General features: G+C 41.1%; 2 protein-coding genes across 5 annotated transcripts in view; both read right to left on the minus strand.

The window, feature by feature from the left end:
- The window catches only part of Dnajb14 (DnaJ heat shock protein family (Hsp40) member B14), a 41,725-nt gene extending 30,515 nt beyond the window's left edge, over positions 1-11,210 (minus strand). For all 3 annotated transcript variants that reach the window (XM_020181005.2, XM_020181004.2, XM_074041432.1), the window contains exon 1: positions 10,987-11,210. In XM_020181005.2, the coding sequence (XP_020036594.1) occupies positions 10,987-11,090 (104 nt within the window). In that variant the 5' untranslated portion in view covers positions 11,091-11,210. The remainder of the gene's footprint in view (positions 1-10,986) is intronic.
- Positions 11,211-12,637: 1,427 nt separating this feature from the next.
- H2az1 (H2A.Z variant histone 1) lies at positions 12,638-14,823 on the minus strand. 2 transcript variants are annotated; one of them, XM_020180997.2, is made up of 5 exons: positions 14,650-14,814; positions 14,144-14,221; positions 13,765-13,878; positions 13,307-13,436; positions 12,638-13,071 (listed from the first exon to the last, which is right to left on the minus strand). In XM_020180997.2, the coding sequence occupies exons 1-5, from the start codon at positions 14,650-14,652 to the stop codon at positions 13,010-13,012; spliced, it is 387 nt and encodes a 128-aa protein (XP_020036586.1). In that variant the 5' UTR covers positions 14,653-14,814; the 3' UTR covers positions 12,638-13,009. The 2 variants fall into 2 exon arrangements, with proteins under 2 accessions (XP_020036586.1, XP_073897532.1); XM_074041431.1 differs by lacking the exon at positions 14,144-14,221 and having other exon boundaries at positions 14,650-14,823.
- Between the last annotated feature and the right edge of the window lie 1,295 nt (positions 14,824-16,118).

Below are 16,118 nucleotides of genomic sequence, written 5' to 3' on the forward strand. Positions count from 1 at the left end.
CCAGCTCACCAAACAGAAACCCCCCAAAGTAACAAAAATGGAATCTCCATAGAACATGGCAGGCAAAACTGAGAAACAGAGTGTAAAAAACGAATGGGTTTTGCCCACTATAATTGTACATGAGTGAAAAGATCCACAATAAAGCCCTAAAGATTAAAAAAAAAACTCTTGTTACTACAAACTCGCAAAATGAATCAAAGCTCTCTTCCAGAACAAAGTTATCCCAAAATGAAACTGCCAGGAACAGGACTCAAACTGAAGAGGACAGGGGCAACAGAAAAAAAGAGAAACTCCAAATAAAAATGAAGAAGCAGTGAGTACAATGGCTCATGCCTATAATCCTGACTATTCAGGAGGCAGAGATAGAGAGGATCACAGCTCAAGGCCAGTCCTAGGAAAAAGTTAGTGAAACTCCATCTCAAACAACATGCAAGGCTTAGTGTCACAAACATCTGTTATCGAAACTATACAGGAGGAATAGGTAAGAGGATCACCACCCACGCTGGCCTGGACAAAACCACAAGACCCTGTCTGAAAAATAACCTAAACCAAAAAGGGCCTGGATGTGTGGTTCAAGTAGAAGAGCATCTGCCTAGCAAGCACATGGCCCTATGTCCAAACCCCAATACTGCCCCCCTAAAACAAAACTGGGGTAAGAGAAAGGCATGAGAAGTTCTTATGTAGCTGAGTGACATATTTTAAAAATACAATACAAAAAAGAATGTGTGTCTAGAAAAGCTAAACTCTCATCACATAAAAATAACAGAAGTCAAATCTGACACAAAGTATAAGGAATAAAGAAAGTAAGAATACAACAAATCCCTAAAGACAATGCACACCACAAATACTTGCCAACAAAACAGATGAACACTATGAACTTTTTTTTTTTTTTGTGGTACTGGGGTGTGAACTCAGGGTCTACATACACCTTGAGCCACTCCACCAGCCCTTTTTTGTGAAGGGTTTTTTTGAGATAAGGTCTTGCAAACTATTTGCCTGGGTTAGCTTCAAACTGCAATCCTCTGATCTCTGCCTCCTGAGTAACTAGAATTACAGGCGTGAGCCACCACCACCAGCTATAAACTACTACTTTAAAATGAGGTGAAAAGGCCTTAAGAAATAACATGTGATATGAAGAACAACATGTATCAAAATTACAACAATCTTAGAAATTATCCACAAATCAGATGATAAAACTCAGGAAAAGAATAAGAAATCAAGGGGAAAAAATTCATATAAAAAAGACCAAACTAAGCCAAACGTGCTGTAACCTCAGCACTTGGTACACAGAAGATAGGAGGATCACAAGTTTGAGGTCAACTTGGTCTACTTTAAGAGACCCTAACTATTTAAGCAAACAAAGTAGAAGAAACAGAGGTACTAAAAATAACAGATAATACCTTAGAAGAAAGAAGATATAAAAGGATAGAATTTTAAATATTTTAAAAAATAGGAAAAAAGTGAAAGTGACAAATACTGAAGACAGTTAAAAGATCTAACATATGTAAAATAGGAGTCCTGAAAAAGAAAAATAAACCAAAGAAATAGAGCCACACCTCCAGAATATAATAATAACTGGAAAAAACCTTTCTGATATAAACAAAAATATTTGGAACTGTACAATGAAAGCATAAATTACACACCAAAGAATACTAAGAATAACTAACAACTAAGATACACTCAAGTAAAATTAGCTGGGTGTCTAGGCAAAAGAAGATCAAATGACTTATGAATAAATGAAAATTAGATTGTCATTAGACTTTACTCATTAGTAGTACTTGCACAAAACAACTGAGTAACATATTGAGACACCCAAAGAAAAAAATGTGAGCCAAGGACTTTGTATCCACCAAACTAACTTCAAGCAGTAAGGCTACAGATTAATTGTTTTCAGTATTTTATAATTTAGGGAACATTGTTCCCACAAGGCCTTCTTTGGGACTCTATTAGAAAACAAGCTTCGGGAATACAAAATTACATATACAGTAACATAAGGACTGGTAATAAGTGTCACATCGAGAGTTACTTGGAGAATTAAGACTAAATGATGGTTGAGAGAGCATATAGTATGTAATGATACTATGTTCTCACTCTGCAGATATAGTTCAAATATTTTTTTAATGGTGAGCTAAAAAATTATTGGGTGATTTCCCTTTCCTTCTCTTCATTTTGGCAGCTGGGACTGGCAGGGCCTGTGAATCTTGGTCTAACGAAAGTTATTGGGACTAAGGAAATGATCATTGCCAAAGACATGACTGAGCTTGATAGGGCCTGCATCAATGGGGTCAAGAAGGCAATTTACTACACAAAGGGTAAACTGAACAAACAAGTGGGAGCCATATCACATTGCCAGAGAATAGGATTATGGATATAAAAATGGAAAAGGCTAGAATGAACCCTGTGTTACTGGACTGAAGATGAAGGTGTCTGAATACATATGAGCATGTGTCTTACAGATACCAGAATATAAATCAAATTGTTATAACAATTGAATAACTATATGCAACATTCAAACAAATATGAAACATATACTCATACACGCATATGTATTCATGCAAGTACATGTATGTATTCATGCATACATTTGTTTCCCAGCTCTGTCCACTTAGAGAGCTAAAAGCAATAATACCTCTAGAGCAATGAGCTTATCTACTACCTCTATGTTAGTTTCTAAAAGCCACTGTCCAGTAAAAGGAGTCAGGACTCCTTGGAAAAATAGCTGATTCCTAGGGCAGAGAAAATAAAATCAGTCTTAAAACTCCTTTTGTATCAGAAAATAAAAGTTCAAAGACACAGAGTCAACTTGTAGGGGTGCCCGCTGACTAAATCTGACTACCAAAATAAATAATGACAATGACAGATTAAATAGGAACCTATGAATTTATCCAGATAAATAAGACTAATTGTCAACTAATAAATGTAGAAGGAATGGAGTTGGAAAACCATCACTTGGCAACCATTAGAAATTTATTCAAAGACTTATCTATGGATGCCATGAGAGAAAGTTTGTTAAGGACATTTACAGTTTCAAAATAATGTCCCTATAAAACATTTATTAATTACAACATGAAAAAGAGTCAACTTTATCGTAGAGAAACCTGGCAATCCCAACTTAACTAGGAGATCAAAGTAATCTCACTACTAAGAACCAAATCAAAAATCTCCTCCTATGTTACACTAAGAACATAACATCACTTTTATGATATTCCTGCCAAAAATTCATGAGAATATATCAAACACAAATTGAGGAAAATTCCACAAAATAACTTGCTTATACTCATCAAAATGACAAAGCCAAAAAAAAAAATACGTCTGGAGGGCATACATAAATGCTAAAAAAGAAAGAAAGAAAAAACTCACACTTGCCTTTCATATAATAAGGGACATATTTGAGAACTACTGGAGGAATTTGAATGGGGTGCATGCACTAATCTCTTAAATTTGAAAGTTATACAGTGGTTGTATATGAGGGTCCCAGTTTTAGAAAATACACATTGAATTTTTTCGGACACCACATCTACAATTACTATTAATTAGTTTACAAAAAAAGAAAAATTTTGTGTGTGGGTGTACAGTATGATAAAGTAAATGTAAATGTTTTAAATACAAAGCCTAAGTAAAATGTGTATGGGAATTTGCATTATTCTTTTTCTGAAGTTTGCACTATTTTTTTTTTATTTTTTACAGCCAAGCACTGCTAACAACAAGGGCAAATCCTAAGAAATGTGTTGTTAAGCAGTTTCATCACTGTGGGAACACAGTATACTTGCACAAGCTAAGATGGCCACAACATCACTAGGTGATATAATCTTAAGGGACCGTCCCTGTATATGTGGGCCATCAGTGACAAAAATATAGTCAAATAGTAATAATAATAAAATGGGAAAACAGGGAGAGTACATATAAACAAAATTTAAGTGTTTTCAACAATTATATTGGTGAGTTAGTACTGCTCTAAACCTATTACATATATGATATAGCATGAAGCAAGTAAGTAATCATAACATATTCAGTAACTTCCTTTGTCTTTGAGAACCAAGACTACTACTGAGGAACAAGGGATACAGAAAGACAAGCAAAAAGTATAAGCAAAAACCCTGAAGTGCTTAACTTAAATTGGGAATAACAGTGTAAAATCATAAACTATCTTTAAAAAGAACATAAACACACTTGCATGCACACCACTTATTTCCTAACATTTCCTAGTTTTGTGCATTGAAAAGCCCCCAAAATAATAATCTAGAGACTGCAATATGATGCCGAAACACCGTTTTCAACTAACAAATCAAATTCATAAGAGATGTGGCTACTTCCAGGTCTAGTACAAGAAATATACACAAGAGCCTGAAACACTCTGTTGTACCAAAGAGCAAAGTAACCATTTAAAACTGTGTATATCTCTGTATTATAAAGGGTTTCCACTGGCTAGCAACCTAAAAAATAACAAGCAGCTGTGTTTGGACAATGACAGGGAACCAGCTCCTTTTCCTGAAATCTGATAAAAGCAATCTAGCATTTTCTCTGGTTCTCCTGTGTGAACTGTGCAACTGAATAACCATAAAACAGGTGAGGGAGAAGTGTCTTTTTAAGAAGTGTTTCAGCTAACAAATGAAGAAATTACCTTCTAAAAGTTGTGATGCCAGACATAAAAGTGGTTATATTTGTTTAACATTTACAAGTGGCCACGAAAATCCTATGTATGCAGTGAGAAGTTATCGGTTCATTCACTTTTATCCTTAGCATAAGTGAGTTTTCCCACTGTTTCTCTGGACATCTTCTATGTTAATAACTGGATGCTAGATATTGCAAAGCAGGATCATATATGGTTGTTTCAGATTTTTAGCAGTTATTATAATACTGAAAAGTTTTCTACAACTTTAGGCACAGGGGCTCTCTGCTTAACAACAGCTGTATTGTGTACATGAGTTTACACTAAACACTGGCTCTGAGTTTAAACTTGAACAAATTCTACTACTTCTGAGGCTCAAAGTTCAGTTTCATCATCTTAAAAATAAAATAAGGAACATTTTCTGTATTAACAATTACTGAAGCAAATCCTAAGAAAATACTGATCCAGATCAAGTATTGCCAGAATTTAGAACACATTGGACTTTTCTGACTTATTAAATAACAAAGGAAAATAACACTTAAAAATCCCACACAAGAAACAAAAATCACACCATTTTTGGTATTTAATTCTAGTTACTCTAGTTTGCCAGCCATCTAGCTTTTTAGATATTTTTAAACAAAAAAACAGGATAATCTACATGTGTTTGTAGCTTAATTTTCCAATTACTGATATGCTGAGGATAAGTTTTTATAGCAATTAAGTTCATGTCATCATTTTTAGTAGACATACAGAGCTTATTTTGTCAGTTCCCACTAGTGGACATCTATATTCTTCACAACTCTTGCTAGTCACAATCCTTACAGGTACATTTTCAAGTTAGTATGACTATGGAAAGCTTCATTTGCAAATGAGTTAACATAGAACATCTTACATATCGCTATAAAATTTTCACTTATTTAATAAATCCTTGAAATGAAAGTTGTAAATTTTATAAACAGACATCATTCCAGAAAATCCTGGTCTCTAGATGCCGCAGTATAGTTTAAACACCATTATGCATTATGGGAGTAAAAGGAATGATTAAGATTAAAATAGCTTCTGACTTCTTCTAAAGAGTTTTTAATATAGAAGAGAGACAGCTTATACACAGACAACAAAAATGTGAAATGCCCCAAGGCAGAAAAACTTGTTAACTAAGTACTCAATCCAAATCGACATCAGTTCTACTTGAAAGCAATTATTTTGTGTTCAAAAAAGTACTTTAAAAAAACAACAGAAAAATATTATACTATCAACTCCAAGGCTGGTATAGTAATAATCTGACATTATTATAGCAATTAACATAATATCCTCACAATAATCCTGTGAAGATTATAGATTAGAAAAATGAGGCTCCAAAAAAGATGAAAGAAACCAACAGATACTTAATTTTCCTCCAGAATGTAAACTCCAAAAGCAAAGACTTTGTCTTAATGCCTACTGAATTCCTCTACCCTGGGATACTGCCTGCAATGGAAAAATATGCACACAATAAACATCTGTTGAATAAATAACCCCCATTTTATAGATGAGGAAATTGAGGTTCAGAAAGATTCATATACCCAAAGTCACACTAGTATTAAATTAAGGTTCAAATCCAAATTCAGTATTCTTTCCACTCTAACATCTGAATTAGGTAGACTACTCACTGAATTTTAGAAATTCCTTTGTAACACTTAACTTGATGATGTAGAAATGACTGTTTTGAATGTATAATCTGTACTCATCACTATATTTCAACTGAGCCAATTGGAAAAAGAATGGAATTATATTAAAAAGACTACGATGGAGAGTACTCCAGATAGATAATGATGTTTAAAAGAATTCACCATTCTAAGTGAGACAAAAAGGAGAAGAATGTGGCAAAAAATAAAAATTGACACACATCTCACACACAAGGAAAAAAACAAAAAGGATTACTTTTATTGCTATGGTGTGGATTGATGGTGCAAATTACAGATTATCCATTTAAGAAGCTTATCTCTTCATTAAACATAGAATGGCTTCTTTTGATGCTGTAGGCCACAATTTGGTTCAAACTATGATATTCTTAAAAACAATGAAACTGCTTTTCCCTTTTAAAAATGTATACTTCAAACTGTCCCCCTCAATTACTATGAAAAATTAAAATATTAAAATAGCAGCCAGGCACTGGTGGCTCATGCCTGTAATCCTAGCTACTTGGGAGGCAGAGATCAGGAGGATTGCTGTTTGAAGCCAGCCTGAGGTAAATAGTTCAGGAGACTCTATCTCAAAAATACCTGACACACACCCCAAAAAAACCAGGGCTGGTGGAGTGGCTCAAGTGGTAGAGTGCCAGCCTTGGAAAGTGTGAGGCCCTGAGTTCAAACTCTAGTACCAAAAAAAAAAAAAAGAAAAAGAAAAAAATAGCAGTATAAATTAAGCATTATAACTTTGAGACTAAATCCCTCTACAAAAGTCCAAAACTTATCAATACTTCAAGAAACATGCAGTTTGGGAAGCCAAAACATAACTTGCTGTCTCCTGATATTTTACCAAAATGTATTTCCTAAGTATACTTATTCATACATATTAACATTTTAAACCTAAACTCATGATATGAACATTTGAAATTTCAAAAGTACACTTTAATAAGCATTCTGTAAAATAATATTCTCAACTAAAAACATGGAAAGTAACAATGTCCTAGATCCATTTAGAGATGTTTTTCCTCAAGGAAAACTCTTTCCAACTTATTACAATGTCTTTTATCAGTCGGGGCTGGGAGTGTGGCTCAAGTGGTAGAGTGCCTGCTGGAAGCTCTGAGTTGAAATGCCAGTACTGCAAATAAAAATAAAAACATTTAAAAAAAAAAGAAAGAAAAAGTTTTTTCAACCAGACTTCTTTTTTACATAACAAGAATAAAATTTTAAGAGGAAAAAAAAAACCTTGGAATTTAGCTTATAATTTAGTCTCATATTTTTCCATTTTCTGTAACATGAGAATAATGGATATCAAAATGCAGTATTTTGTTTTGCCTTAATATAAGGACATCCAGAAGAAAATTAAGTCAAATTTCTGAGTTATAAGGGTTTAGTGGTATTCCAGAATAGATGAAATTCGGGGATGAAATTTTAAAATCTCATTGTAACTAATAGTTCCAGTTCCTTCTCTATAGTGCATTTTTAACAGGGACTTTCACAAATGTTCTAGATCTTCCCCCCTCCTGAATTCTTAAATTATTCCAATAAACATCTTCTGAGAATATTCTATTTAAAATGTGCTTTCCTAAGTATTTGCACATAGTTTTATTTCAGGTCACATCAACTGTGATGACATCTTCATTTTGCATATAATTAAAGCTTAGAAAAGCTAAGTAACTCGTCCCCAATTATAAATATGTCAGAGACAAAGTCTGCATCAGAATGAATGTTTTTAGACTACCTCACAATTATACCCTATCACTCTATTGGGTAATTACACACTGCCCTTACGATACATTTGTGCCACTGACTTTCCCTCTTACGTTTCTGAATTTCTCCTATGTTCATGTCTTGAAGAGCAGTAACTGTTGTGCTTTGATATTTTACAGTATTCTTTAGTAGCTTGATTCAGGTTGTTTACATGCCACTGTTAAATTTGGTCAGGTGTTAAGAATCCTCAGATCCTGCCAGGCTCAGTGGCTTATCACTATAATCCCAGCTACTGGGGAGGCAGAGGTCAGGAAGATCATGGTTTGAGGCTGGCATGGACAAAAGTTGGGAGTTGTGGCATATGCCTGATCCAGGCCAGCCTGAACAAAGAATGAAGACCCTACCTGAAAAATAAAGCAAAAAGGACTGGAGGGGTCCTTCAAGTGGTAGAGCACCTGCCTAGCAAATACAAGGCCCTGAGTTTGAACTCCAGTACACACACAAACACACACACACACACTATTCTCAGGTCCTCATCCTTATAAAATGGAGGCCATATCAAAATTAATTGAGTGGTTACTGTTAGATGCTTTACATGTATTAACCCATTTAATCCTCACAACATTATGAAACTGGTACAGCATCCCCACTGTACAAATGCGGATTAGAGAGGATGTCTAATTTGACTAAGTAAAAGGTACGAGCCAGTAGTTGGTGAAGGACCAGGCTCCCAAAGTTAAGTTACTCAGTATAGAGTGACTACTTTTTTAATGTTAAAACTATCCCTCTAGGACGACATAATAACTAAATGAAGTCATATATTCATACAGTACGGGACAATTTAAAAATATCAACTCTGGCAATGATTTCTTGGGTATGTCACTAAAAGCACAAACAACAAAGCAACAATACACAAATGGACTACATAAAACTTAAAAACTTCTAAGCACCAATTGATACAATCAACAGAGTGAAAACACAACTTACAGAAGGGGAGAAAATATCAGCAAGCCAACATCTGATAAGGGTTAATATTCAGAGAATATAAAGAACTCCTACAACTCGGTAACAACAAACACCAAATAGCCTGAGTTTTTAGTGGGCAGAAAACTTGCACAGACATTTCTCCAAAGATGACATACCAATGGCCAACAAGCGTATAAGAAATTCCTCAACATTACTAATCATCAGGAAATGCAAATCAAAACCACAATGAGATGTCACCTCTCACCCACTAGAAGAGCTACCACCAAAACAAGCAAAAACCAGAAAATAAGTGTTAGGGAGTATGCTTTGAAACTGGAACCAGCTGCTATGGAAAACAGGATGGTAGTTCCTCAAAAATTAGAGTTAGAATTACCATATGATCTAGCAATCCCACTTCTGGGTATAATATCCAGAACTGAACTCAGGATCTTTGCATAATAACATCATTCACAAAAGCCAAGAGGTAGAAGAAACCCAAATGTCCACTGACAGATGAATGGATAAAGAAAATGTGGGATATTATTCAACATTTAAGACAAATGAACTCTGTCACAAGCTTCAATGTGGACGAAACTTGAGAATATTATTGCTAAGTGAAATAAGCAGTCACACAAAGACAAATACTGCATGAGTTCTCTTACATAAGGTATCTAAAGTAGTCAAAGCCATAAAAATTGCAAGTAGAATGGTGGTTGCCAGGGGATGGGGACAGGGAGCAGAGAGGAGTTATTTAATTGGTATAGTGTCAGGGGATGTAAGATTAAAAAAGTACAGAAGATCCCCTGCACAACAATGTGAGCATACTTAACACCACCACCAAACGGGACTCTTACAAATGGCTAAGGTAGTAAATGTTATAGTGCAATTTTTACAATTAAAAAAATAATAACTTTCTTCTCTTTCACTTCCTTTTCCTGTCCTCTTTCCAATGCTGATGTAAAGAATAAAGGGAAAAGACAAAGAGTTTGAACGATGTAAAATAAAGAAAACAAAGTAAAACAGAGTCCCACACGCTTGTGAATGTATTAGTAATTTTGTTCTGAACCTTCTGAACGTCGAAATACTTTGAACCTTAGAGAAATGGTCTGTTGGCAAGGCAGTAGAGTGGTGTGGCTAGAGGTCTTGGGTCTGAAAGTTCAACTACTATTCTGACTAGGCCATGTCCTCTGTGACCATGGGTAAGAAATAGTCATTCATTCATTCACCAAAAATGTCTTTTCACGTGGGTAAATCTGGTCTACTGAATACTATACCTCTACCCAGGACTGAACCGAAAAATAAATAATTCGTACAGAATGCTAGGCACAACTCTTGCACCTCAAGTGTTCTTATGTTGGTTATGTTACTTTGAAGCCTAGAGAGCAGGACGATGAATAAGGCAAATTCAACCAAAACAAGCCCAGGACCCTGTTCCTTAGAGATTTACCTAATTTGTCCATAATCATGGTGTTAATAAATCAGATTCTATTTAGCAAATCATTAATAAATCTTGGGCATTCTTGCCAACTGTGTGTTCCTCTCTTGTAAAGGATCTCTCTCTCTCTCTCTCTCTCTCTCTCTCTCTCTCTCTCTCTCTCTCTCTTTCTTCCCCCTCAACCCCCCCCCCCCCCCCAGGGAAAAGCAATGTCATCTCAGGTATTTGAAGATGTTTGCTTGGGGAACACTTTTCTACAGAACCCAGGGATGGTGAAGCCTGAGATTAGCCACTAGCATTCCCCGTGCTCCTCTCACTTCATCAGGGGCCTAGGCGTTACTCGGAGGTGAGGATGCGGAGAGTGAGGGTCATATAATTAGCACCCCATATAAAGTATACAAAGCCCCACTCTGCTAAGACGGAACCAGACAAGTCAGCTCTTGGGGGATGGGGGATGGATGGACGCTTTCGAAAACGGACAGGAACCGACGACCCACAGGCGGGCGGTGCGGAGGGCGCCCGGGGCGACGAGGCCAGGCCGGGGTCAGGCGGGGGCGGTCGGGGCGGGGCGGGCAGCGGGAGGGGGGGCACCGGGGTCTCACCGCGGGCCGCAGGCAGTGGGTAGAGCTTCTCGGCCTTCTGCAGGAAGCGCTGGGCCTTGTCGCGGTTGCCGGCGTTCAGGGCCTCCCGGGCAATCTCCACACATTTCTCCGCTTCGTCCCGGTTCCCCTCCATGGCTCGCGCGGTCTTCCGCTTCCTCCGGTAGCGCAGCTACGCGGGGGAGGCCGCCGACGCGGCGGAGGAGGCAGGCCGGCCCGGCGGGCGGGCGGGCGGGCGGGGGCGTGCGGCGACGAGCGGGGCGGAGCGCAGGGGACCGCGGTGGTGGCGGCCCGGGCGCGGGCCTCGCAGCTCCGCCTCCTCTCGGCGGCCTCCCCGCCCCCCGCGGGCCGCTAGAGCGCGAGCCGCATCCGTCCGGGCCCGGGACCCGGCTCCTGGCCTGGGCGTCCAAGCCGACACGGCGGCGGTGCACGGCGCCCACGAGCTCCGAGCCGACGGTCCGAGGGGCGGGCGATGGCAGCCCGGCGGGGGTGGGGCTCCGCGGGGCGGGGACCGGCCGCGGCATCGGGGCGCCGCGCCCCCTGACCTCCGGACGCAGACCCAGCCTGCCTTCCCAGGCCTGGACGGCGGGGCGGGGACAGCGGAGCCTGGATTTCAGGCCGATTCCCAGGAACTGAGGCCCCGCCTCTGGGCCCCTAAGTCGGGTCAAGCAGGACTGGGTCAGGTGAGAACCGCTGTCAGACCCAAACTCAGCGCTTCCGCCCGCATCAGAGCGTACTGGGGCACCCTAACCTCAGGCTCGCCTGACTCACATGCTGGCTGTCCAGCAGATGCAAAGCCATTTTCTGTAGTTTGCAATTACTCTGATGAAAGCATAAAGCACCCAAAATAAGGCAGGAACCCGATCTCACCTACTTCTCACCTCCTTTCCCCATTCTTACAGAATTGCCTATGGGAATTACCCGGTCCCTCTGGTATTCTCAGGAAAGGGGAAGGGGGAGAAGCACTTAATGTTTAGTAATGGGGGTGGGGGGAATGGCCCAAATAATGTGTACACATCTAAGTAAATGTAAAAATGCTAAGTAAAAAATTCACACTAAAAAAGTTTATTAATGTACACACTCAAAAAACTATAATTTTGAACTTGCCTGAATCCAGAATTCTTACAGGGGTTAAATGAGAACGTCAAGAAACTCTCCTGGGCCAAGTGATCCACTCAACCACAAACACCAAATTTTACATGGTGAGTCAAAAAGCTATTGTTAGCCAAGTTAGAAACTTCCTACTTTCAAAAGGAATCCAATTCTCTTCTAGGAAACAGGGACCGCATATCCAAGTATCTTAACACTTTCAGACTTCAAAGAATTACCTGACACATAGAAAGCACTACTACCTTCCAAGTCTACATTGAAAGTTTATTGTATGGAGGTCTTTCCTACCTCCCCAGATCTACCATTAAGTGTATTAGTGTAGTACTGTCACATATAGCAAGCACGACTTATACCATTTTCCAGCCTCTGCCAAATTTTAAAAATCATCACTTTATAACAAAAAAAACTAATACTTGGGTTATATGACTGTTGATATACAGATTAACTTTTAATTCCAAAGGAGAAAATGTGCTTGGTTATTGCTGAAAGAGATCTTCAAAGGAAACAAGTTCCTATCACAATCAAACAAGTTTAAAACAACTAGTTTGGGATATGACCTTTATTGAGCTTATCCACCAGAGTGGAAATAATGTCTGTACAAAACCAAATGTTGTTACTATAACTTCTGCATCACAATTAAAATCCAAACAGTTTTTTAAAAACAGTCAACTCAATCAAAACCCACTACTTCAGAATCAATAGCTTCTTTGAAGCCACAGTAACACTTAAATATGGTTAAGACTCGAATGCAGAAATTTGGTTGGTGGGAAAGCTAATTAAGCTTCCAACCTGCTCAAATAGAATTACAAAAAGGCAAAATTGTGTTTTCACAGAGATACAGTCCACTGGAATCACCAACACTGGACAGCTGTTAGAGTATTTAGAGTCCTGAGATAAGAAGGAACCCAGGCATCCTTTAGACAGTCTTCTGTTGTCCTTTCTTCCCAATCAGAGATTTGTGGATATGGGGGATGACACCTAGGAAAGTGACAGAGATTAACTGTAAATCTCAGTACATGAAACCAAGGTAGCTTATTGTTCCACTTAGAATGTCTTTAAGTTCAAATACGAAGATTCAATTACATACATAAACCAAATTTCATGAAAATACTGCAACAGTGAAAATATATTTGAATGTCTTCTAGAACTAATCGAAATTAAAGCAAAGAATTCTCCTTTTCTAAAGGGACTTGAAACGTTAGTAATTACATACCACCACCAGCAATTGTAGCCTTGATGAGAGAGTCCAATTCTTCATCTCCACGAATAGCAAGTTGCAAATGACGAGGGGTAATACGCTTTACCTTTAAATCTTTTGATGCATTTCCTGCCAGTTCAAGTACCTAGAAGGCAGAATAGAATCGATCTTCAACAGACAACTATCAAACCTTAACGAATGTAAACCTACCAGTGTCGCCGCGCCCCCCTCCCCCCCGCACCTGAATAGCAAGACATGCCAAAGCTATTCAAGAAGCAAGCAATGCTATTTCCAAGAGCTGCACAGCCAAGCTCCCTGGGCTCCCTTATTGAGCACTAGCTCCCTCTAGCGTCCGCTTAGTCCGCTCGAAGCTCGCGGCCCGAGAGTTTTCTTGCATCACTTTCCTTCTTCCCTCTCTCCGCTTTCCCCCGCCCCACAAAGCTTTTCCAGATTACAGGCGTACACCCATTTACCTCTGCGGTGAGGTACTCCAGGATGGCTGCGCTGTACACGGCGGCAGTAGCGCCCACACGTCCATGGCTGGTTGTCCTAGATTTCAGGTGTCGGTGAATACGGCCCACTGGGAACTTAATTTTAAGCACACAAACACAAATGCACAACGGTAAGAATCAAAGACGGGAAAACAACACGCGCGCCAAAGGGGCATGGATGGTGGTGCTGCAATGGGCCCTAGCATCTACACACGTGATCGACGCCCCCCCTTTATCGTATCGGCAGGCCAAGTCGCGACACATCAACCACGCAGACCAAACGCCCATCTAATGCTATGATAAACAAGAAAGTGATGCAAAGACAGACGCCACGACTCAGATTGCAGGATCAACTGCCTACCTGCAAGCCGGCTCTCTGCGAGCGGGAAACCGCCTTTGTCTTGGCCTTTCCGGAGTCCTTCCCAGCCTTACCACCAGCCTGCGGCGCGCAGACGCCCGACCGCGGAGGAGGAACGGAAAATATAGAATTACCAGGGCGGCGCGCCCCTCCCCCACCGCGGCGCGTCCCGGGCGCGAGCGCGTCCCCGCGCCCCGCCGGGGTCTCCGGCCCGCCGCGCGACGCAAGGGCGACCCCGCCCGCCGGCCCCCGCCGCGCGCCCTCCGCGGCCGCGCGCCTCCGCCCGCCCGCCGGCCCCCAGCGGCGCTGCGCGCGCCACCCAACCGTCGCCGCCCGCCGCGAGATCCGAGGCTGCTCCGTCCGTAGCCAACAAAACACCTCCCCCCGCTCGTCCAAATCCTATCTCCGCGCGTTCCCAACCGTCACTTCATTCCCATCCCCCTGTGTAACGGGTTTTTCTCCCGCCGGCAAAAACCCGCGGAGTTACCAAGCGTATCTGCGAAGTTTACCATTTCGAATTCTGCTGAAGCTCAAACAAGCAAGGCAGAGAAAAGGCTAGTCCAACACACAGCGAGATCCCACCACCTACTCCGTCGTCGCACCGCGATTCAAACTGCGCTGTCTCCCGCCTTCCCCGCTCCCTTTATACTGCAGAATGTTCCCTCATCCGGGAACTCGGATTGCTCATCCCACCAATGGCTGCCACCCGCCCTCGGGACGCGTCCTTGAGGCTTCAGCCAATGAACAAGCGAAGAAAATGGCGGAGGGGCGGGCCCTTCCAAACTCGAGCTCCGATTGGCGAATGAGGAAGGAGGTGGGGGAGGGCGGAGGGATGGGAACCGGGGAGAAGAAGGGCCCAGCGGCGGGAGGGAAGAAACAGAGCGAGCTATGCTGCAGAAGCGAAGAGACCAGCCGGCTGCGGTCACGTGTCTGGAAGGAGGAGCTGAAAGGCTCAGGGGAGGAGCGTGCAGCCGAGCCTACCTACCCACCGCGTGCCCCAGGGGGGTTCTGGAGACCACGTGAAGACTTCTGCGGTTTAGCGCAGCCCTTCCATCCCCCAGTTCCTCCCCAACTGAGATCCGCTTCCCCGCAGTCTTCCTCTGGGGCCCCTGCCGCCCTCCTCCGCCCCAGTTTCAATTCCGGGAGGCTCTTGTCTGACAGGTGGCTCGATCGCGTCCACTGAGAGCTGCTTAGGTCTCTGTCCGGACTCCTCCAAGAACCACAGCTTTGACAGAGATTCGGATGCTTCCCCTTAGACGGGTCCCTAGCCACCAACTGATGCCACTGCGTTTTCAGCTGAACCTTCCGCCCCTTCTGTCCTAACCACTTTTGAACCTACACCCCACCCCATGAAGATACTTCCGAGGCCACAAACAGTTGGGCCATGTCACCTTGCTGGTCACAAAAGATAAATTTGTCAACACACACAGGAAGTTTGGGGGTGAGGCGGTTTTTTTTTTTTTTTTAATTTAATCAAATCATAAACCACATTTTTCTGGAGACCGACCACACATCAATAGGTTGTATCTGCAGCCTGGTATCTAAAGTTGATTTTAGTGAAACATCAAAGCTATTATGTGTCAACTTTCCTATTCTAAACATTTTGCTATGTGACAAATGTTTGCTTCACAAGCAGTTACAGATGATCCATGTAATAATTACAAATAGTACTGTATCCAACTAATAGATCAATAGCACCTGTGTATCTATAGCTGCTTGGAGACAGTAGACTGTAGATTCCACATTTTTCATATAGTGCTTAATAGTGTACTGCACTATTAATGTAATTGAATAGTTTCAACATGAAGAGGTTTTTTGTTTTTTTTTTTTTTTTTGCTGTACTGGGGCTTGAACTCAGGGCCTGCTCCTTGAGCAATGGCCCATTTTTTGTGGAGGGTATTTCGAGATAGGGTTTCCCGAATTATTTGCAGAGGCTGGCTTTGAACTACGATCCTCCTGCACTCTGCCTCCTGAGTAG

This window comes from Castor canadensis, chromosome 9 (assembly GCF_047511655.1).
Source record: "Castor canadensis chromosome 9, mCasCan1.hap1v2, whole genome shotgun sequence".
Classification (NCBI taxonomy): Eukaryota; Metazoa; Chordata; class Mammalia; order Rodentia; family Castoridae; genus Castor; species Castor canadensis.

Bases quoted from the DNA above. Each gene is read 5' to 3' on its own strand.
- H2az1 (XM_020180997.2), bottom strand. The intron at 13,437-13,764 runs GTAAATGGGTGT...TCTGCCTTCTAG, and splicing joins TGGAGTACCTCACCGCAGAG to GTACTTGAACTGGCAGGAAA. The intron at 13,072-13,306 runs GTATGTAATTAC...TCACTTTCCTAG, and splicing joins GGCTACAATTGCTGGTGGTG to GTGTCATCCCCCATATCCAC.